Here is a 23,165-nt window from a genome sequence, read left to right on the forward strand (position 1 = left end):
TCCTCCATATCTAGTTCGCACTCCCGCACCTCTTCGTGGGACGGCTTCGTCGGTATCTTGGGACACCTCAATTCCCGATGACCACCAAGTAACCACAGGCAATAACAAAAGCAGGCATAAGACAGCCCCTGCAAATACAAAACAGGAAAGCACCAATGGCAGTGCTAAAATCGCACACTGCACGCGTATCAAAGGCACTGTTTGCTGACGGAGACCCTGCCAAAGGTAAGGCATGCAGCTGCCGTTTCGACTCGACGGTGCGAACCCGGGATGTCGGGAGCGGTGTGCGTATTGATCCGATTGTAAGCCCTGTATTTACGCTGTGTGAACCCACCCGAATACTTCACCCACCAGAACGTCCCCGAACGACCGTTTCTCGATTTCGCTGATGGAAACCTCGCTGCATCCATTTGAAAGTGGCAAGTAGCAGGTAGTAACTGGTGCTTATGACGGCGCTGCACGGCTGTGGGACCTGCGGAGCACAGAAGGCACTGTGGCCAGCTTCAGGGTGTGGAATGGGATGGAGATCTTCGCGGTGGACCGGGGTAGGGGATGTAGCGGGCATCGGAGGCGAGGGTGGTATGGAGGTATGGAAGATCACTGGGGGATCTTAGGTTTGATACAAATCCAATTGTCTGGACTTGGGTCAAGTCGCAATCAACACCTTGATATCCAGAGAAAAAAGGGGTGGCAGATTCGTCAGACTCAGAATTGGGTGTACTTTGTGAATTAAAGCATGAGTACTTAATGCTTTCATGTCGTTCACCCCAAGCCCCGCTACGATCTGGCGCCCGGGCAAGACGGAACAGCGGACCGGGGAAGTGATATTATGACTCGGGATTCGATTCATCATGACCCGAGGTGTTTTCGAATTCCCCATCTTTTTCACATGGCGTATGCCAATGCCTATGAACCCCCCCCCCTCCCGCGAAGCCTGCTTAGAAGCTTTACGGTCCCGTCCCCTACGACATCAACGTCGCCTTTCCGCTCGACTCCACTCAGCTGGAGACCCTGCGTCTGAGGCTAACACCATTCATCCCATCCATTCACGCTGAAAAATACCATGCAGCCATATCAGACCCTACACACTTCTACCGTTATTATCCCTTTCCAGGAATGGAAGAACCTGGATCATATCTGCTGTTCATGGACGGTTTCGTGCGCCAGAACCCGTACTCCATCCTCTTTGCGATCATCGACAGGACCACCACAGACCCGGAAAATCCGGAGTGGGGAGGAAAGCTCGCAGGGACAATTGCACTCCTGGATTATTCACCGACGAACCTGTCAGTGGAGATTGGGGTGTTGTGTATTCTGCTCGCATTTCAGCAGACACATCGCAACGCATGCAGTGGGAGCACTCCTCAAGTACTGCTTTTCCATGCCATGCCCATCCCAGTCGGAATCCGGGTTGGGGTTAAGAAGAGTACATTGGTACGCGCATCCGGACAATGACGCATCCCTGAGACTTGCTGCTCGCATGGGGCTCAAACACGAAGGGACTATGATATGGGTGAGGGTGTTGCCTGTCGGGAAGACACTCGGAAAGACACCTAGGAAAAACGATCTGCTGGAAGGGCCTAGAAGAGACACTGCGATTTTGGCTATTTCGTGGGAAGACTGGGAGGGCGGAGCAAGAGAAATTGTGACAACACAAATGGCTCGAGTGAAATAATGCATGGGTAGTCAATTTACGCCGAGTGGTGCAATAGACGAAATGTAGAACTAGGAAGTAGTAACTTCAGCAGGAACAAGGATGATATACATAGCACTGAATAACATACGCGGGAATCAATGGTTTCGTGCGATCATGGTCCATGCAGCTGAATGAATCCATCATCTGGTATGCCTCTTGCTGACCTCCTCCTCACATCTGGGGACATGCTGGCACCCATGCTGTCTCTCATACCCATCCTCGCAGGGGAAGCCCCATCCACTCCAGTGCCGTAGAAGTGACCGGGTGAAATACCGTTAAATGGAACGTTCGAGTATCCCCCAAGATTAGGATGACGTGGAGTCACTTGAGGCATGCTCTGTGATACATATGGATAGTTATGATTTGAGGAGTTCGAGTGATTTCGAGTGATACGAGAAGGATCATGTGCACGAAATTCGGGAGGCTGCATTGAGGTTCGAGCGGCGGCATGTTCCTCCTCGCGTTGTCGTTTCTGGTACTCCATCAGTGGAGATGAGTCATAGTAGAGATCAGACCCTTGGTCCACAAGAAACCTGAACAGTTTTCAATTCCCTCTGAATACGACATAGCTAGACGACGCACTGTTGAGTTCCAACATCCCACTGTGGTCCACGTTCAGCACGAGCTGTAATAAGCAATGAATTCCAGTCCGATGCAGACTCCTGAATGCCCTCCTAATGTTAGAGTCCTGGTGTAAGTAACATGGCACTCACAATAGCCTGAGCTAACCCATTATTCGAGTCATAGTTGGGCTGGTGAGTGGCAACGCGCGTTTTCTCTTTCCTAGCCAGCGCTTCGACATGCGCGGAGAATTTCGCGCCTATCCTTTGAGCACCATGGCGCGGAACCTTGATTCTGATAGCTTTGGCTGGCTTTCCAGGTGCCATGGCATTAGCGGGTATGGCAAGCGTGAGGAATTCGAACGCTGACTATTGTCCGGAAAATGCCGGGCCTCATCGACGTCCAAGTCGGATTGGACAAGCATTAAATCGCATTGCTTCACTACCACGAGGTCTTCAACATATTCTTGAGAAGTATCTAAACTCTGCTGGCAACAATTTGTTTCAAACGGCTTTCCTACCACCCACGATGGTACTTTTGTAGCATCATTTCGTATTCGCTCACTTTGTGTTCAGCTCTCATATTTCTTATCCGTCGATGGACGGGGTCGCCAATTGAACCTCAATTGGAAGCGCTAGTCCCGGCTTGAAGAAAAGACGGACTCGTATCTCTATCAATAGAGTCTCCGTCATACAACGAGCACACCCACATCATACAGGTGCACATCGTGCCTTTCATATGCATGATGACATCTTTTGGAGCATTCCCTCACTCTAAGAGAAACAGTTCGTATGACAACTCTTACCTTTACTAGCGCATTCTGCTTTCAGTTAAGGCAGGTTGTTTTCGCCCTTACAGAGAGCGATAAAACTTCCTGCGATAGGCGTTCAATAATAATTGCGTCATACTCGTGAGCAAGAATCTGACAGGTGTCAGAACGTTTCGATCCGATAAAACCCTCCCATACTAATCGGAAAGGTAGGGTAATGTTCCCGGCTCCTAGGAATGAGACTGACAGGCACATACTGGTGACGTAGGTCGATGACGCCTTTGGACTCCAAGGAGCTGCGGCACAGTTTTTGCTATCAAAATAGCTGTTCCCATTTATCCTCTCCAATCTATGATACGCTGCGGCGCATAATAATTTTTGCCGATTGGAGTGCGGTTTTTACTTTTCAGTGCTGTCCGATTCGTCGATGCGGTTCATTGATCGGGAAGAGAGAGGAGTAGCCCAGAACATTTGAAATTGTGGTCAAGAAAGAAGGAAAGATACTTTTTTTCGTGCCGCCACTGTAGGGTCTGTCCATCCTAATGGTGGGCGGCAGTCCGAAGAAGGCCTGATCATGGCTGGCGGAACTGACTACTATGGCCAAAGAAATTGCAACAGCCGGACAGGCTTGTAAGTTAAACGCACCTGCGGGGACAGTGTCCGCAATTTGTGGCGCCAAAAAACTCAGGGGCGCACACTCCACCAGTGTCACGGTGATATCATCGCATTGAAATAACCTCACCGCCAATGCTGCTAGTATAAAAGGCGTCACCTCTTGATCAACTCTCCCTATTCCATCTTATATTGAACTTCCCCCATTTTATACAAACACTATGTGGTTCACGCACGACTCTCCAGAGGCTCAAGCACATGCACAGGTAAGCTGAAGTGGTGTATTAGGTTGACCGCTCGTCTCAACGATGTGTAGGTGACTGGTGGACACACCGCCAAGCTGAGCCACGAGCTCATTGCCTCCGCCGCGGCATACGAGGTTTGTCTTTTGCGTTTGTTAAACATGACATCATCACCGATCACACCTTAGGCTGCTAAAGCGTACGAGAAGCACGTCCAGGCTAACGGAAAACCCGCAAACCATGCGAAGGCCGTCGAAATGTTGTGAGTATTATTATGTAAATGGTTTCGAACTTCTCTGAAATAAACAACCCTTTGTAGAGCGGCGCTGACCGGTGGCTTCATTGACCGCATTGCAGAGACTAAGGGAATGGACGAGGTTGACAAGCAAAAGGCCAAGCATTCAGGTGCGTTGCATAATCTTTTGCAGCATGCAATGCCCTGAAGCACGACTTTTGTAGCACAAGAACGCGCCAAAAGCACCCTCCAGGAGAAGGGTGATTTCTGATTGTGTCGTAGTAAATCAAACATGCACAATAGACTTTGGTAGCAGGATGCACAATATAACCATTAGTAGACTGAACATCAGAATGTAAATTATATGGATGGTTTGAAACTTAATGGGGGGGGAGGGCTTCCAAACGGCGGCGACTGAATATCGATCGTGAATAGTCTTCCTATGAGGATTTCTTTTTAGTGGCTACAGCGTACCGGTACCTGCTAGATGCGGAATGAAGGATGGCGCGTTACGCGCAAATATTGGGGGGACTACTAGCCAAAGAAAGATCAACAAGTAGAAATAACGCGTAAACACGCTCTTCTTGTGACCTTCGACTTGTGGAAGCATCTAAGGAGTTAATATTTGGTTAAGATACTTACAAGACTTGTACAAAACAGTGCAAAGCATGTCCCCTTCTGGTTCTGTTATTCCCTCAGCACCTGGACCATCAAGTCCTCTCACAAACTCGTATACTTACCATTCTCCAACGCCCACAGCAGCAGGGCCATACATCCTTGGTGTAGATGAGGCTGGTCGTGGCCCTGTACTTGGGCCACTCGTTTATGGTGTTGCCTATTGTCCTGCATCTTGGAAGACCGACTTAGAGAAGCTTGGCTTTGCTGGTGAGCATATCTCAAGCGCCCAATTGCATCATGACGCGAGCCATGTCTTCTACCAGACTCAAAAACACTCACATCGGAAAAGCGAGCTCAATTGTTGGGCGTCCTTAATTCTGATCCTCAGAATCTCGGATGGTCTGTCCGAGTCATCAGGTATGCATACATCTTCTATCTTTTGCGAGACTTCTTATGGTGACTAGTCCGCAAGCCATATCGGCTGGGATGTTGAGAGTTCCACCGACGAATCTCAACAAACAATCACAGGATGCAACTGTATTGCTCATACGTGAAGTTCTTCAGAGTGGGCTCCAGTTGTCCGAGGTTAGCATGAACTCTGCGTTTTCGAATGAATACTAAATCACCCTTTGATTAGGTATATGTGGATGCTCTGGGAAACACGACTACTTATGAAGCCTATCTTTCTTCCCAATTCCCGGGAATCGGTTTCACCGTAACAACGAAAGCAGATTCAAAGTTCAAGATCGTGGGAGCAGCTAGTGTGGCAGCAAAGGTGACAAGGGATGCGTGTGTGGATGGTTGGACCTTCGAAGAACTAATCGAAGAAGACGGCAGTACGGTTAGGAAAGCTCGAAAAGAGGAGTGGAACAGAGAATTCGGGAGTGGCTATCCATCAGGTCAGTTACTTGAGTTGCACAAAATTCTGTCTTCTTGCTGAACGCAATCGCAGATCCAAAAACTCAAAGTTGGATAAAGAACTCACTCGACCCTACTTTCGGTTTTCCATCCTTGGTCCGATTTTCGTGGACAACTGTTAAAGTCGTGCTGGAGAAATCTGCGCATTCTGTGAAATGGTAATTATAATCTTATATCATCAAGCAATACCCAATCCTCCGTCCTTTTTTACAGGATCGACGAGGGGCAGGAGTCATTAATGAAGGCATTTGAGGGCGGAAAGGGGAGGGAAAAAGACCGGTGCATTGTCACAAAGGACCTTGGTATCCAGAGCGTTGGAATGCTATAAAAAGCGCTGCGTACATTTGCCAACTTGCAATACTTACAGGTGCTGTGGAGCAAATAGAACGAGTCGGAGGCTTACGGTGTCGGTGTCTTGCTTCAAATGACTGCGCCCTCCAGCAACATTTGTTGGACAGGCGTTCGAGTTTCTGGTGCGGCCATCTGCCCATCTATCTCTAACTTCACCCGTTCGTACGTTCACAAATTCTTAAGGAGTGGACGAAACAGACCAGCAGTAAAAGTTGTGGCGGGCGCGGCATACCGGCATCCGGATCGTGCAACAGATTGCAATGATGATGGCTCGCGCCGTCTTGCTCCATCTTCGATATCACTGCACCGCTGCAAGGGTCTTGCGCCTTCTTGAGGGTCATCGGCTTCGTTATTCCCTTCATGGACCCCGAGTACGCATCCTACTATACTACCTTGAAGGAAGTCACATTCGTGAATTCCAAACCTCTGACGAAGAGATGAAGAAGATCGTGTTCAGGGGTGGTCAATCAATTCTTGACATCCTCATCAAAGCCACTACCCAGCGCCCTTTAAAAAACATAAGTTCAAACAAGTTCTCCTGACCTGTCCGTCCGAGTCGTCCACACGAAGTACATGTCAGCATTCGTTTTCACTCCCCATTCGATAATAACTTACCCTCCCCTATCATATTACACTTCGAAGTTGTCACGTCACGTTCTCAACGTCTCATTGAGTTGTCATTTTCTCTCCATTCTCTCTCAAATATACAAAATAAGTCTATATGAATCCACTTCTTTCACGCCTGGGAGGACCCTATAATTCGCTGCTAGTAACTCATGCGTCGTGCGATCAACCATAATGCACAGATGCGAAAGCAGAAACACGACTCACTGTAGTTCACTGTCGCGACATGCCACTCACTCAGTCACACATATTAAGACAACCTGCCACGCCGGTGAGTCATATGGTTAATCTAGGACGAAACCTACTCATACTCACCCACAGAAGGTAGCCCTGCGGCACGCATTTCTGCCCAGGGCAGCAGTCACCTAAGTTGCAATATTTGTGACATTTTTCAGTATCAGGGTCACTCGCAGGTATTGATGCTGCAGATATTGATGCTGTTAAAGCGGCAACGACGGCGAGGACGAAGGAGACACGCATTGTTTGTGAGGATATGGTATGGGATTAAATAAATCTGAAGGGACAGTAGGAAGACGGCTTGCTTTTATATGCTGAATATTGTTCTTTATAGCGATGTAGGAAGAACCTATCCACCTGAAATCCCCTTTCGAACAGATGGTATCTGCAATGCCAGCAGATTGCCACCTAAGATCTTGAGAACTTAGTTCGTACAGTCCGACTATAACTTGATTACCCGTGAACTTCATTGAAGGTCTACTTCGAGTCAGGCTGGCGATTTGGCGTGGAACAGAATATCACTTTGCAAAGCAAGGTCAATATTCACTGCGGGAATGAGAAACTAATCAGAACCCGTTCCAAGGGAGACAGCAAGGATAATCTGAGGCAAAGTAGACCTAGCTTATCATGATAATCCAGCATAAATCAGAGGTGTGGCCGAATTCGACCCACGATCGCGATACCTGTAATTGGGTCCTTATCAAACGGTCTCACAAGACCTAGGCCCGTCCAGATCATCATTTTGCCTCGGTAAATACATGCTATACCAACACCAGCCTCGGAATATACTCTTTGCGACCGTCTGAAATTCTCTGAATAGTGTGTCCCCGACATCTGGAGTTGTTTATGAGATCGTACGTGTTGACTGATTTCCAAACTCCAGCGAAAGGCAATTAATCAATCGTGAGATAGAAAGTGGAGCCAGAGAACCTCGTGGTTGTCGATGTATGTGATGGGAGCTCGTCGTAAATCGTCTGGACGTTTTTATCTGGGTTTTGACTTGGTGCATCGCGAAGCAGAAGCCTTTCCGCATAAGACGAGAACGAGGGAAAATAACCCATACAAGATGTATTATTCATGCGGTCATCCAGAGCAGACGGCCCCCGCGACACTGATGAAGCATAAGCACTGCCAGCCCTATTCGAAAGTCGAGAAGGTACTGACTGGACTATCACAATTGAATGCAAGACGATGCATTTTGGAAGGTGTGGAGAGATACATCGAACCGAAGTATGAAGGCACCGCGTGTTATGTCGATGTCGTCCAGGAAGACATAAATAGTATTTTTGCAGCAGTTAATGGAGGCAAACCCTCATGCCCTGAGCGTCTACGGAAACACGAGGCAGGTTAATACAGTGAAACAGCATCAAACGCATGGTACACCACCTTTGCATCAGCAATAAACCCACAACCCTCCACCCAAGTCTACCTCGACATCAACATCATCATCAACTTCTAGTAAAATGTCGCAACTCATCCCAAGCACCACACCCATTCGAACATTTAAAGATCATACATCCTTCATATGGGGTGCAGCAGTGTTCCCCGATAAACGACGAATGATCACGAGCTCGCCCGACAAGACGCTTCGTCTGTGGGACGTGAAGACAGGTGCAGTGTTGAAGAAGATGGAGGGGCATAGCAGCGGGGTGTGGGGATTGGCAGTATCACGAAACGGGCAAATGATAGCAAGCGGTGATGAGAACGGAGAGATCATCGCCTGGCACGGAGAAACTGGGGAATCTCTCAACCAACCTATCAAAGCCCACTCCACTTCGATCTACACTTTGGACTTTTCACCCGATGGTACGGTGCTAGCCACTGGTTCATTTGACCAAATGACGAAGCTTTGGAACACCAAAACATGGCAGCCTCAAGGAAATCCAATCCAATGTAGTGGCTTCGTCTGGTGTGTTCGGTATTCGCCGTCCGGCAAACATCTTGCCATCGCAACATCCAACGGTATCGAAATTTATAATTCAAGCACACGGGAACGCTTCAAGGATCACACATCAAACCAATTTTCACTCGCGTGGACGCCCGATGGCAAACGCCTTCTCTCGGGGGGCGATAGAAACGATCCTACCATACGGGAGTGGGATACATCTACTTGGACGCAGGTCGGTGATCCCTGGAAGGGCCACACTCACTGTGTCCGTGCCATTGCCATTCATCCTGCGGGCACCCACGTCGCCTCCTCATCTGATGACACTCATGCTCGTCTCTGGCGTCTCTCAGATCGACAAACCATCGCCATCTTCCAACACTCCTCTGCAACGTACTGCGTCACTTTCTCCATGAACGGCATGCACATCCTCAGCGGAGGTTATGATAACATGATCTCACAGTGGGAGGCACCCAAGGACGTAAATTCAAAGGCATGTCTCTGTCCCTGACTCTGATGATGCAATTCCGAGCATGCTTCATGTCACAGATCCTCTCTGTCAATGCAACCGCCCATGATGCATGCATCGCGGGGGACTTGTCTACCGCTGAAGAGGTATTCACACAGGAGATCAACGCCGATGAATGCGACTACACCTCGTTTGCCAATCGTTCATTCATCATGGCGCGAAAACACGACTACGACCACGCGCTTGAAGATGCCACCAAGGTGAAATAGACCGACTCATCATCGTTCCCTTCGAACCACTAACTTCTTTTGTGATATAGTCCGTCGCCATTCAACCCTCCTTGATAGGTTATATCTCCAAGGGCATCGCCCTATGCGGAAAAGGGCAGGTCCAAGACGCGAGGACAGCATTTAACATCGCATTCATGTTCACGAACGAAGAGTCAAAAATCATCCATTTTCTTCTCTTGATTCAGGTATGTTGATTTTTTTTCTCGCATACTCCCTATTTCATCGCGGATTTCCAGGTCATCGCACTATTTGGTGCAGATCAACATCAGGAGGCAATGCAGCTTGTCCAACAGCTGGCTGCAGCCTGCCCAGATGACAATACTCTCGCGTATCGTGTCGTGGAAGTGAGTACCTTAATCGAGTACAAGGTTTCATGCATTGAAACTGATTTCTGATCGGCGTCAGGCCTATCCTACGTGTTCAGCTCGGAACCAGTGCCTTGAATGGCTCGCGGCACGACGAAGCCTGCAGACCACTTCACTGCCGCTATTCCAGTCCAGCGCTTTTTTGTCAGGGTCGGATCATTCATTTTGTGTACAAGGACTTGGTGGTGGTACGTTGATGTGATATAACCGAACCCGCTTTTCATGCCCTAATCGCGTGCTTTTATAGCTATTCGGGTTGGACCTCGAGAGATTATGGCAAATTGCAAACCAGAACCGATGCTGATGCCCTCCTCCGGGCAGGGAGACTCCGAGAAGCCCTCGAATCACATCAATACATGATGGATATGAGCGACGAACCTACGAAGGCCAGCTGCTTCGACTGGTCCACTGGTAAGTTTTTGTGAATATCCCGCAAGCTAGAATCCTCACCCGTATTTCACTCAGCTTTCACGCAAGAGTGTAGAGTACTTTGTCTTGCCAACGGAGACGCAGCGCTCGCTGCAAGTGACTATGACAGGGCCATCGAGCTGTATTCAGTGATTATCGACCTAGATTTTGCAAACGACATTATCTTTGCAAACCGTAGTAGGGCAAAGTCGCAAAAAATGCTATGGGACGATGCCGTTCTCGATGCGCAAAAGGTTCGATGACATCTGCCGTTTTGTAGCCAATGCTCACTTGGGCGATACATAGGTCATTGAACTTAATCCTTCGTCTCACGTTGGATACGAATTGAAGCATACAGCGCTTCACGCAGCCCAGCGCTACGATGAAGCCATTGAGGCCTTGGAAATGATGATCTTGAAATTGGAGAGTGCTACCGACACGCAAATACGAAGTAAGCTCTAAGTAACCCGTATATCACGACACTCAACTCTTTCCGCAGAGCTACGCGAACAGTATGTCAGTCTCTCCGAAGCAGCAAGTGCCATTCGAAAGGTCGTCCACATTCAACTCAATCTTACCCCGCTGCGTCTACTTAACACCGCCACCGGACTCTTATGTGACCGAGAAGCGCAGATTGGCGCCTTCGAAACAAGAACAGAGTACAAGGAGCTTCTGGTATCGACGATGAAGCACCCTAACCTCGGAATGGAGCACATGACAGAAGTGGTGGCGACATACTTCCGGTGCACCATGCTATCGCATAGGTGGGAAGGGACGGAGCCATTGCTGCATGACGTCAAGGACAAGGACATATACGAGTTGAACCCGGCCGGCGGTCTCGCGAAGTTGCAGTCACTCTGCGAAATTGCTCGTAAGGCGGAGTATCACTGGGCGTGGATGGATTCGTGTTGCATCGACCAGACGAACAATATCGAGGTCCAAACATCACTGGATTCCATGTTTGCCTGGTATCATCATTCAGCGCTCACGACTGTCTACCTGTCTGATGTTTCGCCTTCGTCCACGTCTGGCGCGCTGGCAAAGAGCACTTGGAATACCCGAGGATGGACCGTCCCGGAATTCCTAGCTCCTAAAGTCATTCGATTCTACCAACAGGATTGGACACCATATCTCAACGACCACTCCCCCAACCACAAAGAATCTGTCGAGATCATGCACGAGTTGGAGAGTGCAACGGGCATAGAAGCACGCGCCCTCGTTGCCTTCCAACCCGGGATGAGAGACGCCCGAGATATACTCCAATGGGTGTCTGCGCGCGTCACCACTAGGCCAGAAGATATTGCATACTCATTGTTTGGCATTTTCGGTGTCCGACTTCCTATCAATTATGGCGAGAATAGGCAAAATGCGGTCGGGCGGCTCCTGCAGGAGATCGTGGCTCAGTCGGGCGACATCACTGCCCTCGACTGGGTCGGACAACCATCCACGTTCAACAGTTGTCTTCCAGCCAACATTTCCTCATACGCAACTCCACCATGCACCCTCCCATCTTTGTCTGAAGACGAAATCCAGACCGCGGTCATTTCGCTGCAAAACACCGTGGCTGTGGAATTGGCTGTAAAACTTTATGACCAGCTTGACAATACAAGCACCCCTCGCTTCGCGAACTGCAGACTGCATCTGCCTTGCATCGCATTCCGTGTCACGGAACTCAGACGGAAAAGTGGCCCAGCCCAAGAGACCCGCTTCACGTATGGAGTGAAGGCAGACGGGCTTGACAACCTGCTGATCACCACGAAAGAGTCGTTGGTTCAGTTCTCGCGGGCAAAGCCTACTCGGCAGACATTCTTACTTGTCCGTCCATGGGACAGTCGTCTCCTCGAGCTGCCTGATTTTGCAGAGCTGCCTGCCCTTGGAGACGATGCGGAGAGCTTTGAAGAGTGGTCCGAGCCCGAGTCTCCGTTAGACGACTCACCCGGCGGTTCTCTTATAGAAGAAGAGCTGGATGATTCAGAATCTCACTCGCGAGCCTTGCGACTGATGGTTCGCCTTGGGCAGCCGTTCGGGGCATTTTTACTAACACGACAGCCTAACGGAGAATACACGAGGATTGCATCAGATTATAGTATTATCGCACAAGTCAAAGACGTGACTTCTATTCCCAACATCATGAGCGGAGTCAGGATCGTAGAAATATTGTAACTGTATCTTTTTCTTCAAGACCGGGGATCTCTGAACGGGTTTCGTTTTTCCCTTGACGATCCATATGCATACGCAGATAGTCTATGATTCCTTCGACTAAGCAGCTATTCATTTCATCACGGCCGAGGTAATACTTGTCTGTCGTACATCATCCAAGCCTTTTCATCCTCCCCCACAACCCCGCATTTACCCGACGCCTTCGCTATCATCAATTTACGCCTCGGATCCTCTTGGTTATGCCTCTTACAACCAGTAGTACACGAACCGACACCACATTCAGCTACACATCCCCAATAGCCATGTTCATGACCTCCCTGGTACCTCAAGTAGATTTCTTGAGTCGTCTTTAAAGTTTTCGTTCGAGTTTTTGTTTGTGTACTAAGTGTTCGAATCCGTACAACTAGAGCCGCTTTACATTGATCATGAAGGCGTGACTCAGTTCAACAGTTCGAACGGGATCAATGATCAACGTTCAACGCAGAAGATATCCTTGTACAGTCCTTGTTCAGAACGGGATGACAAAATGTCAGTCGAGTAAAACACTTTGAAAATTATAACACTGCTCAAACATAAGCCGTGTGAAATATACCATTGCAAGGGTTGTTTGGATTGAAAGCTTTTGCCAAATAACTTCCTAGTATGTGGTACATACAATACAGTATTACACGATGCAACTCTTCCATGTCTCTACGAGGCCATGCTCGTTGCGGGCTCGGGGACACCATGAGCACACCAGACATCCCGAATGGCCAACAGCTTTCCTTGCTCAGCGTGGGCGACAGAACGCCCGGGGGTGTGACCATCACGGTATTTGGTCATAGCACGTCGTTACTACTCACCTCTCTGTTGTGATGCAATTTTCTACATCCGTATCAGCCATATTTTCCTTTCTTCAATCCAAGCACTGAAAGGAATGTGCCACAGTTGTAGTGAAAAACCACTCGGACCATCCCAAGATCCGACGACGCTGCCCCACACCTCCGCTGAGAATGGCCATTGAATCACCAACTAACTGTTGCAGAAGAGGGTTTGGGACACACGAAGTTGATTCTCTGCCTGATACTATCTTGGACTTGCGTAAGTTCTCCCTTGACTCTTCCTCTGCTCTATTCGTGTCGCCGGATGTGCTCGTAGTGGTGTTTCTATCCGTCAACGTGTTTTGTGACCTGAACTGACTTTGTTGCTGTAGCAATACTATAAATGTAGACTGCGATAACACGCTACATGCAAAGCTGGAGATGACGATACGGCCCTATCGTCCTACTGTTGGACTACTTCGAGCATATCATGGGAATTACGTCTCGCATTCGCTGATGTATTGTGCACCACGTACGTTGGCGGAAATACAACATGTCCTCAAAGGCTAGTCTAAATTTTGTTGTTTGATGTCGACTTCCAAATGCTTCTCCTCCTCGCGGGGACACGAGAGCCTACCTCCAGTAGCTCGAGCACCTCATCCCGGCCATATGACTGCGAACTGGGGCAGTCTTGGAGCTAAACTTACCATTGGGGTATTGTCGAACTCTGGCGTAAGTGAGATATCTTTTGGGATGATCAATGGGACGATCTCTGCCTACGGGAGACTAGAAGGTGCTTTGTTTTCAGATTACCGACAGCTTTAACTTGATCACACTAGAATGTGTTCATGCAGTACACACTTGGGATGTGACAATATCAGATCAGGACATTGGAATACATTAACTATGAGGTTGGATTTACAAATAGGTTTCCATAACCTTATAATTTGGCTGGAAGCAAGTGTCGTAATTCAAATACGCCAGGGAATGGATGGCTGATTATTGCCAGGCTGCTCCAAACACATATCAGGTTTGTGCCGTTGACTCTCGGTCACTTACACCCTTGATTCACATCGTGACATTCACGACTGACTTGGCCCTCCCAAGTCCGCGCTACATCGGCATTCATGCTGCATGTTGCAAAGTGACTCTTTTCTCTGGAGTAGCAAATTTCATTGTCATTTGACGGGGTCAAAGGGGATATAATAAGAGCCTGGGATTTGAAGGATTGAATCTATGCTTTCGAATCGATTCGAGAAGTTCCAACTGATCCAGTGCTTTAAAAGCTGCGAGGCCGCCCCATTAACATTTGGTTCCCTACTTATGTAGGAACACCCGTCCAAGATGGTGTTACACAGTTGTTTGGAAAGCTAAACTAACCGGACCGTCATCCCAAGATCCGACAACTCTGCTGAGAGTGGCTAGTGCTCTTGAAGCCGCTGGGCGATTGGCAATTAGCTATTGCAGGAGAGGTCCTGGGCCGCACGAACCCTAGATTCTCTTACTCATTCCTCTATGACTCCACCCCGCTCATGTACGCACACTCCGCCCAATCAATAGTCGCGATCTCCAACGCGCTCGCTTCAGAATCGACTTTGCGCACTGAAGACAAGCGTGGAAATGCATTGGATACCATAGCTATCGTCTGGTTTTCATGGTGAAGCGCTTAGGGCCAGGCATGTTTCTCCCTGTTCCTTCCTTTACCCACACTCAACTCTCTCTCACTTAGGTCTATTTCACCCACCACGCCCACCACGGTTCCCCCAAAGGCCACCACATCATCCTCTCCGTCAATCTCCGAACTCCGTTCATCTGGAGCTTGCACTGCGAGTCGTCGAGCGTTCACGATACCCGCGCTTCCCAATGCACTACATTCATCGGGAATCCTGGGCCGGACAGCCGGTACACTACGATGATCGCAATGACATTAACCCCCGTGGGCTGATAACACCCCATCTGTGTATTCTGATGGCTTCAGACTATGTCGATCGGGTGTTCAGCCCTTGAGGATCCTTTCGACACTGTTTTCGGCCGTGGTTCGCGTCCATGTTTCTTACATCGCTTCGCATGAACACCGGGTGCTTGTCATCCGCGTTGACAGGCAGCGTCAATGACGATGCTGCCTCCGCATTTCTCTCTCTGTGACGACGGAATATTAATGCTTGGCAGGCCCCTATTTTCTCCAATGAACCGACTCGCCTCGACCCCTTTCTCCTTTGCTCCTCCACGATGCATATCAAACCCCAAACCTTCGATGATAATGCGTCCGTGGATTCGTATGACGTGATTGGCAACAACCAATTCGTGGCTTCTTTCCGCTTCAGGATGTTCCAGACCCGCCTACGCATTACACAGGAATTGGCCGTGGAATTTGTTGCCGCGGGTACGTGGCCCATGTCTTTTAGCCTGGTCCTCACACTGATACGAACGTGCCATTTCCTGCAGGACGTATATGGGTGTTGCGCTTTTATGTGGCGCCGGAGGGGATGTGGCGCGTTGAGTATGGTCTTTCTGAGCATAGCCTTCCAGTCAATCCAGCCGCTGTGTTCGTGATAGAGGCCCGCAGAAGGTTGCCTGGTTGCGTGACCCCGGCACCTTCAAGGCTAGAAATGACTTCATCGTGCGCGCTTGTACCTAACGGGTAGGTTTATTGATCCGACTCGTTCGGAAGCAGACTTACTGACGGTTTTTATTATGCGTATGGACTATCCCTTTTTCCCTTGTTGGCTGATACACAGAACGCGAAGATACCCCGGCAAGTCTACCAGTAGTATTTGGTGCGGGTTGGGTGATTGGCCGATGGATGAGTAAGTATTCTCCCTCAAGGTCCCTTCGGCGTGACTCTTCCCTTGCCAAACTGACCGTGTTTCCTGTAGCAAAACCATATATGTAGACCGCCACGGCACCCTGCACGCAAAGCTGGAGATGACGATAAAACCTTTGGAATAGTGCTGCCGTGTCAGGTGAGTCAACTTATTTCTTGGGTACAAATAACCGCTCAAAGTGCCGCATGCAATACAGTATCCCGTCGTAATAAAGGCGAGCAACGTCAATGGCCAGGCGACACAGTACACAAATATGTATTTGGCGAGTCTCTAACACGAATCGGTCAAGCTAATCCCACATATGATGGACTCATGTACTACCAGTTCATCTGTACTCGATGCTAGATCACTCTCTCCATAATGAAGGACGAGCGGAGTTTTACATCTCGATACCGGTTCATCATCTTCTGCGTCCAGACATATCAGCGAAGCCGTAAGCCAACTAGCAAGTGACGACGCGCAAAGACTTCTTGACTGATTCTCCCTTCGCCATACTTGTAGAAGAACGTCGGAGCTGGCCGTTTCTTCTAATAATAGTAAGCTGATCGACTAGAAATTGTTGGCTGATCACCAGGGGACTCTGCCAGCGAATTTATCGTGAACGCTCGAGGACTCCATGATGATTGAATTGAAGCGCAAACATTCGGTAGCGACCTTAGATCCGTCGTGACTTAGTCTCCGGAATTGCACACGACACAACCGTTCGTCTAGTGATCATGAGTGGATCACCCATTAGTTTAGGTCCGTACGGATGCATTCTCTCTATCGTGAAAACGGGCCTATGATTCGTGTTAAAACGGGGATGGAGAACTATGTTGAAGGTCACGATCTGACGAACATTCCCAAGACTATGATCCCTGTCCGTTCGGTCTCAGATCTCAGGTGTCAACACAAATGTTCATTTCCTCCCTCTGCCAAATCGCTAGGTTCTAGTTATCACTATGAGGCGGGCGAGGGTAAATGCAGTTCTGTATGCGTAGTCAAGGAATAGACAAATACAGACCAGACTCTTCTACAGCTCCATTATAACTCTCTTTAGGAGCCATTCACTATATGTTAAATCGGATAGAATGACGGGAACAATCACCTGACCAATCGAGACATCCGTGTTGTCGCTTCTCTGCCTGCGATACTCCGAGAAGATGCCTTTCTCTACGAGAAGAATGGTTGACTTTCTTGACATCAGGAGAGAATGACTTCCGAAGGGATGTGATGGCGTTGGTAGGTCCTCGAAGAACGACGAGGTCCTCCCCATCAATCGACCGACATAACGACGTCACCTAATCGCCCCTGATCTCGATGAGCAGTTTGCTGTCCTTTGAACATAAGTGGATTATCTCATCTGAGCCGCCGCTCGCGAACTCCGAGTCGTCGCCTCGTGGAGAGTATTTGACTGCAGTGTGCACTGCACACACACCGGTTTTTATCAGTAGCGCAATTTGTCGGCCGTCACTGCGGAACCATTTTGCGGTAGCATACAGTGAATGAACGCGAACCCTGTAGAATTCAAGTTAGAAAGACGAGAGAGTCGAGAGTCGAGACGCGTTTTGGGGACGACGCGCGATCACTCGTAAGACTGTCACGGTGCCGCAACTTGGGATTTTGGTCGTCCTTCACGATAGAGAGGGTGAATGCATCGGTGAATGCAACATCGAGTTCGAGTTCATTCGCACAGACCCAAATTCGTTTACTACGAAAAAGCAGAGGCAATTTAGAATGTTACATAACATCACATTGAACCTGAATACTTTCCTTGCTCATGCAGCATTCCCTCCAGATACATACCCGAGGTAAACATACTTATTTGAACTTACAGATATGGGAAAGCGAACGAGGTCGTCCTATTCAAAGCTATCGGTATGTACAGACGATCTAAATGAGGCGGCGTAGTTGATGTTGTCGGGTAGATGTGACTCGTAGATCTGATGGCGTGTAGCAGAAGATGAAGGCAGGTGTCCTATTTGGTGTCTATGATTAAGTCATTCTAGTAGAGGCTGGTCACGAGCCTACGCCTGGGCCTTCGTCACACAGTCACATCAATGCTTAATGTGTGCTTACTAGTCACTGCGTTTATATACTGAAGTCGAAAGGAGAAGAAGGTCAACAACTTTACTAAGTAGGTGGCGCAGGGAACTTATCCAAGCATTGGTCTTTCTCTTGTTATTGTTATTATTGAATGACCTAGAACGCAGTCACGGTGGTCTCTGAATCCAGCCAACTTCGCCCGCCTACGAAATGCATGGGAGGCTGACACTCCCCGACATGTCAGCCGCCGTACTGCAATAGTACTTATATGCCGGTGACAGTAAGTACTAGCTGCTGCACCCTTTGCGACCTAACCACCAAGTCCTTCGTGAACAAGTCCGCCACTGTCCTTACTCGTCAGCGCTCGCGAATATGTCTTCCATTCCGCACATATTTGTCCTCTTCATTCACAAATCCTTGACATTCATTACAGGACTGTTTCACTCGTTCTTCAGCCTCTTTTCTCGTGGAAAGCGAGCGGCTGAGACCGATACACCAAGAACCGAAGGCCAGAGCTTCTCTACTTTCGTTCAACTTGTCTCATCCCAGAAGCCGAACCGGTTGAAGCCTTTCGTGCTGCCGCAGAATGTCGTCCTCCGGCGGCTTGAAGACGCCAGATGCAGGATTACTGACCAAGAGATCCCATCGTCTACAAACTCCAGCGACCCAGAGCTTGGTCGTTGTAACGTCGTCAATCTCCGGGGATCTCCGCGACTGTCTCATCCCCTATCCGTTCGTTCGCAGTTGCCTATGCCTTCATTTTCTCCTCCCTCGTCCTACGCACTCCCGAAGCATTCCCATGAATCTGTGTCCCGCAGCTCTTGGCCGCCAGTCTTTGACACACAGATTCACTCCGGCAAGAACTCACTTCCGAGTCCCTATGATACAGATCTGTCAACGTCCCTGTCATCCGCTTCCCTCAAAGTATGGACCAGCTCTCCTCAAGGAAAACAATCTTTCTCGCCTACCCGCCCAAACTGCTCTTATTCGCAGGGTGCAGGAGAGAACCGGTTCGCTTCTCCATTCGGCGACCGAGGCAGCATGTACTTTGCTCCATACTTCCACGGTGTCCCCTCCATCGCATCTGCAGCCGATCTATTCGACTTCTCCGTCTATGCCAGCTCCCCGCACGTCAACGTGGAATGCTATTCCACCAGTGATCTTGCCCATGAAACCAAGCGGCAGGAGAAACCGAGGTTCGCAGCCAAGATCTCGACCGTAGTCTACGATCCCGTCATTCGAGAGGTCTTCACGCTTCGTCCCAGCCACGGCACGCGTATCCCGGGACATGGAGGACGCAACTTCAAGAAACTCGCTTCGTCCACACCCCCTGCGTCACCGATCTCCTCCGTTTCAGATTGGTCGCCGTCAGGTCTCTTCACTGCAAGTCTGGCTGGACACACGTCTTCCTCTTCTTGTGTCACGTCGCACGCAAGGTCGCTTTCGGCTTCATGCAACTCCAGTCCTTGCGATTTCTCTGCTGCTGAAATCGGTGGGGTTCACCCTGGCTCCGTCCCACGAGTCCCTGTCTGGCCTATAGGATTGCCTAAGAAGAGCTTCGTTCCAGATAGCGTATCCTGTCCCGACATCTCTAGTTCTATCAGTCGCACCACCGCTGGTGAGGGTAAGGTCATCATGGCTTGATACTATGTAGTTGATTGCGAAGTGGTGTTTGTATGATCATTTCCAAGACGTGTTTGTGCTTCATGAATGTATCCTCGTGACGAGCGGACGTCAGATATCGTTAGCATTGAAATTTATGGGGTTGGAAAGCTATGGAGGAGATAGGCTCAGACTAGAGACGGGAAAACGCTCAATCTTCGATTGAGAAACCAAATACTACAACAATAGCATAGACGATAGCGAGACGGGAGAAACTTTGGGAAGCTATAGTCAGGAAGGGAAGTGGGTGGGTGGGTAAATACTGATGGATAACAGTCTTCGATTGAGAGACTGAGGGGAGAACGTCCCAAGAGAGTAGAAATAAACGAGTGCGGTTGGAACGGATAGCGAGAGATGAATAGCAGGACACGTATAACAAAGAGCGACTGTGTTTGTAAAGTAAAATACGAAAACATATCTTGATATGGAGGACGTCCAAGAAAGAGAGAAGCCTGCAAGATGACAAACATAACCAGATATCGTGACGACCGAACCTTAGAACATCTCAGCCAGCTTTTCTGGGCTAAATCCTTTGCTTCGGGGGACAATGTGACAAGGGAAGGGCAAAGGGTGGCTAAGAAGGTATCAGAATAAAAAATCCACACGAAAAAAGAACCTTACGAAGTAACGCCCGCAGTAAATTTCGGATTTACATTGATATCGTTGCCTTGCTCGTCTTTGCATTTCTTGATATCAAAGAGAGCGAGGACCGAAACCATCGCAGACCAGACAGATGCATCCGCGATATATCGCCCGACGCCTTTGAGATGTTAGGATTACAAGGAAGCATGATAGATTTTTGCGAGAGACTGACAGATTCGGCGACCCGCACCAAAGGCATAGCTCATGGTGTCGTCGTTCAACTCGCCGTCGGCACCGAAGAAGCGCTCAGGCTTAAATTCTTCTGGGTTGGGGTACTTGGCTTCGTTGCGTGTGATTGCCCTTTGGTAACTGATCAGTGGCAAGAACGTGACAAAGGTTAATCGCTTTGTAAATGCTCACCATGTGTTGGTTATAATCGTAGCGCCTGCCGCGTGTCAATCGAGAAGCGAAAGTTATTAAAACGTGTCGCACCTTGTGGGATGAAATATCCATTATAGATGTCACTATTAGTGGCAGCATGGGGAACGCCTGTGCCATTCATGTTTAGTCCGGCACTGACGACATAGTTTTCTACGATACGAACTTAATGGTACAGCGGGGTGCCACCGGAGAACTTCGCGGAGAACAGCTTCAACATATGGCATTGATGGTCTGTCCTCGAAATTCGGCAGCCTGACCGAACCGACCACAGAATCGATTTCGGCCTGCGCGCGGGCTTGTACCTCCGGGTTTTGGAGCATCGCCAGGACGAAAATAAACATAGTCGAGGCGGTCTGAGAGGAAACCTGTTAACGACATCCTCGTAAGCGACGACTACGGCATGACTTACTGTCTCCGAAGCAGCTGAGGAGGAAACAATAGTATGAGAGATTGGCACAGAAAAATTGAGGGCATCAACATACCCGCAAAGGCAGTTACGGCAGACTCTTTGATGGCCTTTACATACGTCTCGGACACGTTCTCATCCTCGGCTCTTCTCAAAGAGTCAGCGACCATAGATGGGGATGCCGAACCTGACGCCTAATTCATATAAGACGAGATAAACGATTAGAGGTAAGAGATGTTTGGACCCACCATGTTCTTCTCAACGTAGAGAAATGGCGCTTCAATCATGTCCTCAGCATACCTGGTGGACAAGACTGCTGTCCGCTTGAATGAAGCTCCAGGGAACCAAGGCGGAATGTGCTGCACTGGATAACTATGAGATATCGAATGATCGCAACAAAGAGCAAAGGAGCTCACGAAATGGGAATGCACCAAGGAAGGCAGCAACCTCGGGTGTGATAGAAGACACCGCTAATTTGACAGCTCTTTCAACAGTAGAGATGATAGGATCATCCCTCGGGGCAGTTTCGTAACCGTACACGACAGACATAATAATCGAGGCTGAGTGCCTAATCTGGGAAATCAGCATCGAAACAATAGTGACCGGATCAGCATTCCTACGTTTGTACATGCGCCCTCCAGTTTACTGGGTCTTCGAACAAGTTGGTCAACAGCTCTCGCGCCTTGCGAAGCTGCATTGGCTGATACGCAAAAGATGCTTCTGGGCGGAATGCTTGGTGGAACAATCGTCGGTGGAGCCTCCAACGATCACCATACCCGACCATAACTGAATTGAACGACCACCCGAAACTGACTCGTGATTCGATAAGGCTGAAAATTAGATGTGGGATTTTAAACATACAAGTCGTTGGTCAGGCGCATTATACCAGGTCTGTCAGAGTAGTTGTTGGAGCGCCTCTCTAACAGGTCCCTCGCGACTTTCTCAGTGTTAATCACAATGATTTCTTGGTTAAGCAAACGAGAGTACACCAAACCGCCTTTAAATGGGTGATGAGGATTAGTATGCAAGACCATGACCAATGTCTTACCGTACGTAGCACCCCATTGGGTGTATGTGACCCATGGCTCATCAATCTTGAGACCAAGGACATTACCCACTAATGGCAGTGGCTTTGGACCTGGAGGGAGGGGAAGCCCTTGTGGGTTTCTCTTCTTACTTGACCACGAGCTGACGAGGTTATATGCTATCACAGATATGACAGCAAGAGCTGGAATACGGTAGTCCAGCGATACAGACATGAAGCCTGGAGAAAAGGGGAAAAAGGGAACGAATGAAGAAAAGGTAAAAGAATGAAGAGGTAAACTTAAAAGAACTCGGGCTTCAAGGATATTGTGCCTTGGGAGCCTTGTGGGAGCTCGGCTGTTGTTATTACGGAGGCTTCAGAAGATGATTATGTTACAACCGAACCCATAGCAGGCTATAGCAGGTACAAGGAAATTACTTGGGTTGTGCTTGGATATGATTGTTTCAAATTGGCATGGAATTTAGAACCAGGATCATGAAAGTTCCGACTTTCGTACCCTCTAACAGCTGCACTCATGACGGGTCGAATTTCGGCGGGGATATGCATGCCGTCACATCTCAGCGGGGTTCGTATACACTGTAGGACAAAACGCGGGAGATCGGCCGACAGAACCTGGTCCAGGATTCGCGAGTATATATAAAATCGATCTAGCACACGAAACTCGTTTCAGTCATAGACAGTAAGGATGTACGCCTCTACTACAGTACTGAGTCCGTAACCCCAGACTTATGGACCCTGGTTGTTATGCGATTGACACATGTAACAAAATGAAATCGATATGACAGAAAACCGCCAGGAACACTTCATTAGAAGGAACGACTCTCCAGAGCTCTCCAGGAGCAACACCAAGATTGAAATTCTTCAGTACTCGGAAATCGCCGTGTGGGCAGGAACCTTGCTATGCTTGAGGGTCATCGGATACCGTATCGTGGACTATTG

The 23,165-nt window shown here is 49.0% G+C and overlaps 8 protein-coding genes across 8 annotated transcripts; 6 read left to right on the forward strand and 2 right to left on the reverse strand.

Moving 5' to 3' along the window:
- Positions 1–83: 83 nt before the first annotated feature.
- EDB91DRAFT_1264992 (uncharacterized protein) lies at positions 84–1,675 on the forward strand (the record flags this gene model as incomplete). Its single annotated transcript, XM_041324486.1, has 3 exons — positions 84–587; positions 943–1,307; positions 1,333–1,675. Exons 1-3 carry the CDS (start codon positions 447–449, stop codon positions 1,673–1,675), a joined length of 849 nt encoding a protein of 282 aa, XP_041180252.1. The 5' UTR covers positions 84–446.
- Positions 1,676–1,712: 37 nt separating this feature from the next.
- On the reverse strand, positions 1,713–2,664 carry EDB91DRAFT_76708 (uncharacterized protein). The gene is made up of 4 exons (XM_041328336.1): positions 2,410–2,664; positions 2,279–2,358; positions 1,785–2,229; positions 1,713–1,725 (listed from the first exon to the last, which is right to left on the reverse strand). Exons 1-3 carry the CDS (start codon positions 2,581–2,583, stop codon positions 1,809–1,811), a joined length of 675 nt encoding a protein of 224 aa, XP_041180253.1. The 5' UTR covers positions 2,584–2,664; the 3' UTR covers positions 1,713–1,725; positions 1,785–1,808.
- A 971-nt stretch (positions 2,665–3,635) lies between these two features.
- Positions 3,636–4,575, forward strand: EDB91DRAFT_76660 (uncharacterized protein). Its single transcript, XM_041328332.1, has 6 exons — positions 3,636–3,656; positions 3,733–3,904; positions 3,955–4,017; positions 4,069–4,142; positions 4,200–4,285; positions 4,340–4,575. The coding sequence occupies exons 2-6, from the start codon at positions 3,860–3,862 to the stop codon at positions 4,384–4,386; spliced, it is 315 nt and encodes a 104-aa protein (XP_041180254.1). The 5' UTR covers positions 3,636–3,656; positions 3,733–3,859; the 3' UTR covers positions 4,387–4,575.
- Positions 4,576–4,691: 116 nt separating this feature from the next.
- Positions 4,692–6,057, forward strand: EDB91DRAFT_1117220 (ribonuclease H-like domain-containing protein). Its single transcript, XM_041318013.1, has 6 exons — positions 4,692–5,000; positions 5,057–5,150; positions 5,198–5,318; positions 5,371–5,632; positions 5,686–5,809; positions 5,865–6,057. The coding sequence occupies exons 1-6, from the start codon at positions 4,784–4,786 to the stop codon at positions 5,977–5,979; spliced, it is 933 nt and encodes a 310-aa protein (XP_041180255.1). The 5' UTR covers positions 4,692–4,783; the 3' UTR covers positions 5,980–6,057.
- A 2,269-nt stretch (positions 6,058–8,326) lies between these two features.
- Positions 8,327–12,865, forward strand: EDB91DRAFT_1345292 (uncharacterized protein; the record flags this gene model as incomplete). Its single annotated transcript, XM_041325842.1, has 9 exons — positions 8,327–9,229; positions 9,298–9,477; positions 9,537–9,692; positions 9,744–9,851; positions 9,913–10,060; positions 10,194–10,283; positions 10,338–10,534; positions 10,587–10,731; positions 10,780–12,865. The coding sequence occupies 9 exons, from the start codon at positions 8,327–8,329 to the stop codon at positions 12,441–12,443; spliced, it is 3,591 nt and encodes a 1,196-aa protein (XP_041180256.1). The 3' UTR covers positions 12,444–12,865.
- Positions 12,866–15,327: 2,462 nt separating this feature from the next.
- Positions 15,328–16,291, forward strand: EDB91DRAFT_76899 (uncharacterized protein). The gene is made up of 5 exons (XM_041328340.1): positions 15,328–15,623; positions 15,686–15,881; positions 15,979–16,047; positions 16,117–16,203; positions 16,262–16,291. Exons 1-4 carry the CDS (start codon positions 15,470–15,472, stop codon positions 16,187–16,189), a joined length of 492 nt encoding a protein of 163 aa, XP_041180257.1. The 5' UTR covers positions 15,328–15,469; the 3' UTR covers positions 16,190–16,203; positions 16,262–16,291.
- Positions 16,292–18,462: 2,171 nt separating this feature from the next.
- On the forward strand, positions 18,463–19,918 carry EDB91DRAFT_1245684 (uncharacterized protein; the record flags this gene model as incomplete). Its single annotated transcript, XM_041322581.1, has 2 exons — positions 18,463–19,714; positions 19,782–19,918. 2 exons carry the CDS (start codon positions 18,463–18,465, stop codon positions 19,916–19,918), a joined length of 1,389 nt encoding a protein of 462 aa, XP_041180258.1.
- EDB91DRAFT_1117264 (cytochrome P450) lies at positions 19,804–22,811 on the reverse strand. Its single transcript, XM_041318014.1, has 13 exons — positions 22,230–22,811; positions 22,043–22,178; positions 21,802–21,990; positions 21,598–21,749; positions 21,430–21,545; positions 21,258–21,375; positions 21,185–21,198; positions 20,939–21,128; positions 20,827–20,883; positions 20,755–20,779; positions 20,567–20,694; positions 20,374–20,512; positions 19,804–20,326 (listed from the first exon to the last, which is right to left on the reverse strand). Exons 1-13 carry the CDS (start codon positions 22,438–22,440, stop codon positions 20,248–20,250), a joined length of 1,554 nt encoding a protein of 517 aa, XP_041180259.1. The 5' UTR covers positions 22,441–22,811; the 3' UTR covers positions 19,804–20,247.
- Positions 22,812–23,165: the final 354 nt, after the last annotated feature.

This window comes from Suillus paluster (assembly GCF_016628075.1).
Source record: "Suillus paluster strain FC165 chromosome Unknown EDB91scaffold_11, whole genome shotgun sequence".
In the NCBI taxonomy this organism is placed as follows: Eukaryota; Fungi; Basidiomycota; class Agaricomycetes; order Boletales; family Suillaceae; genus Suillus; species Suillus paluster.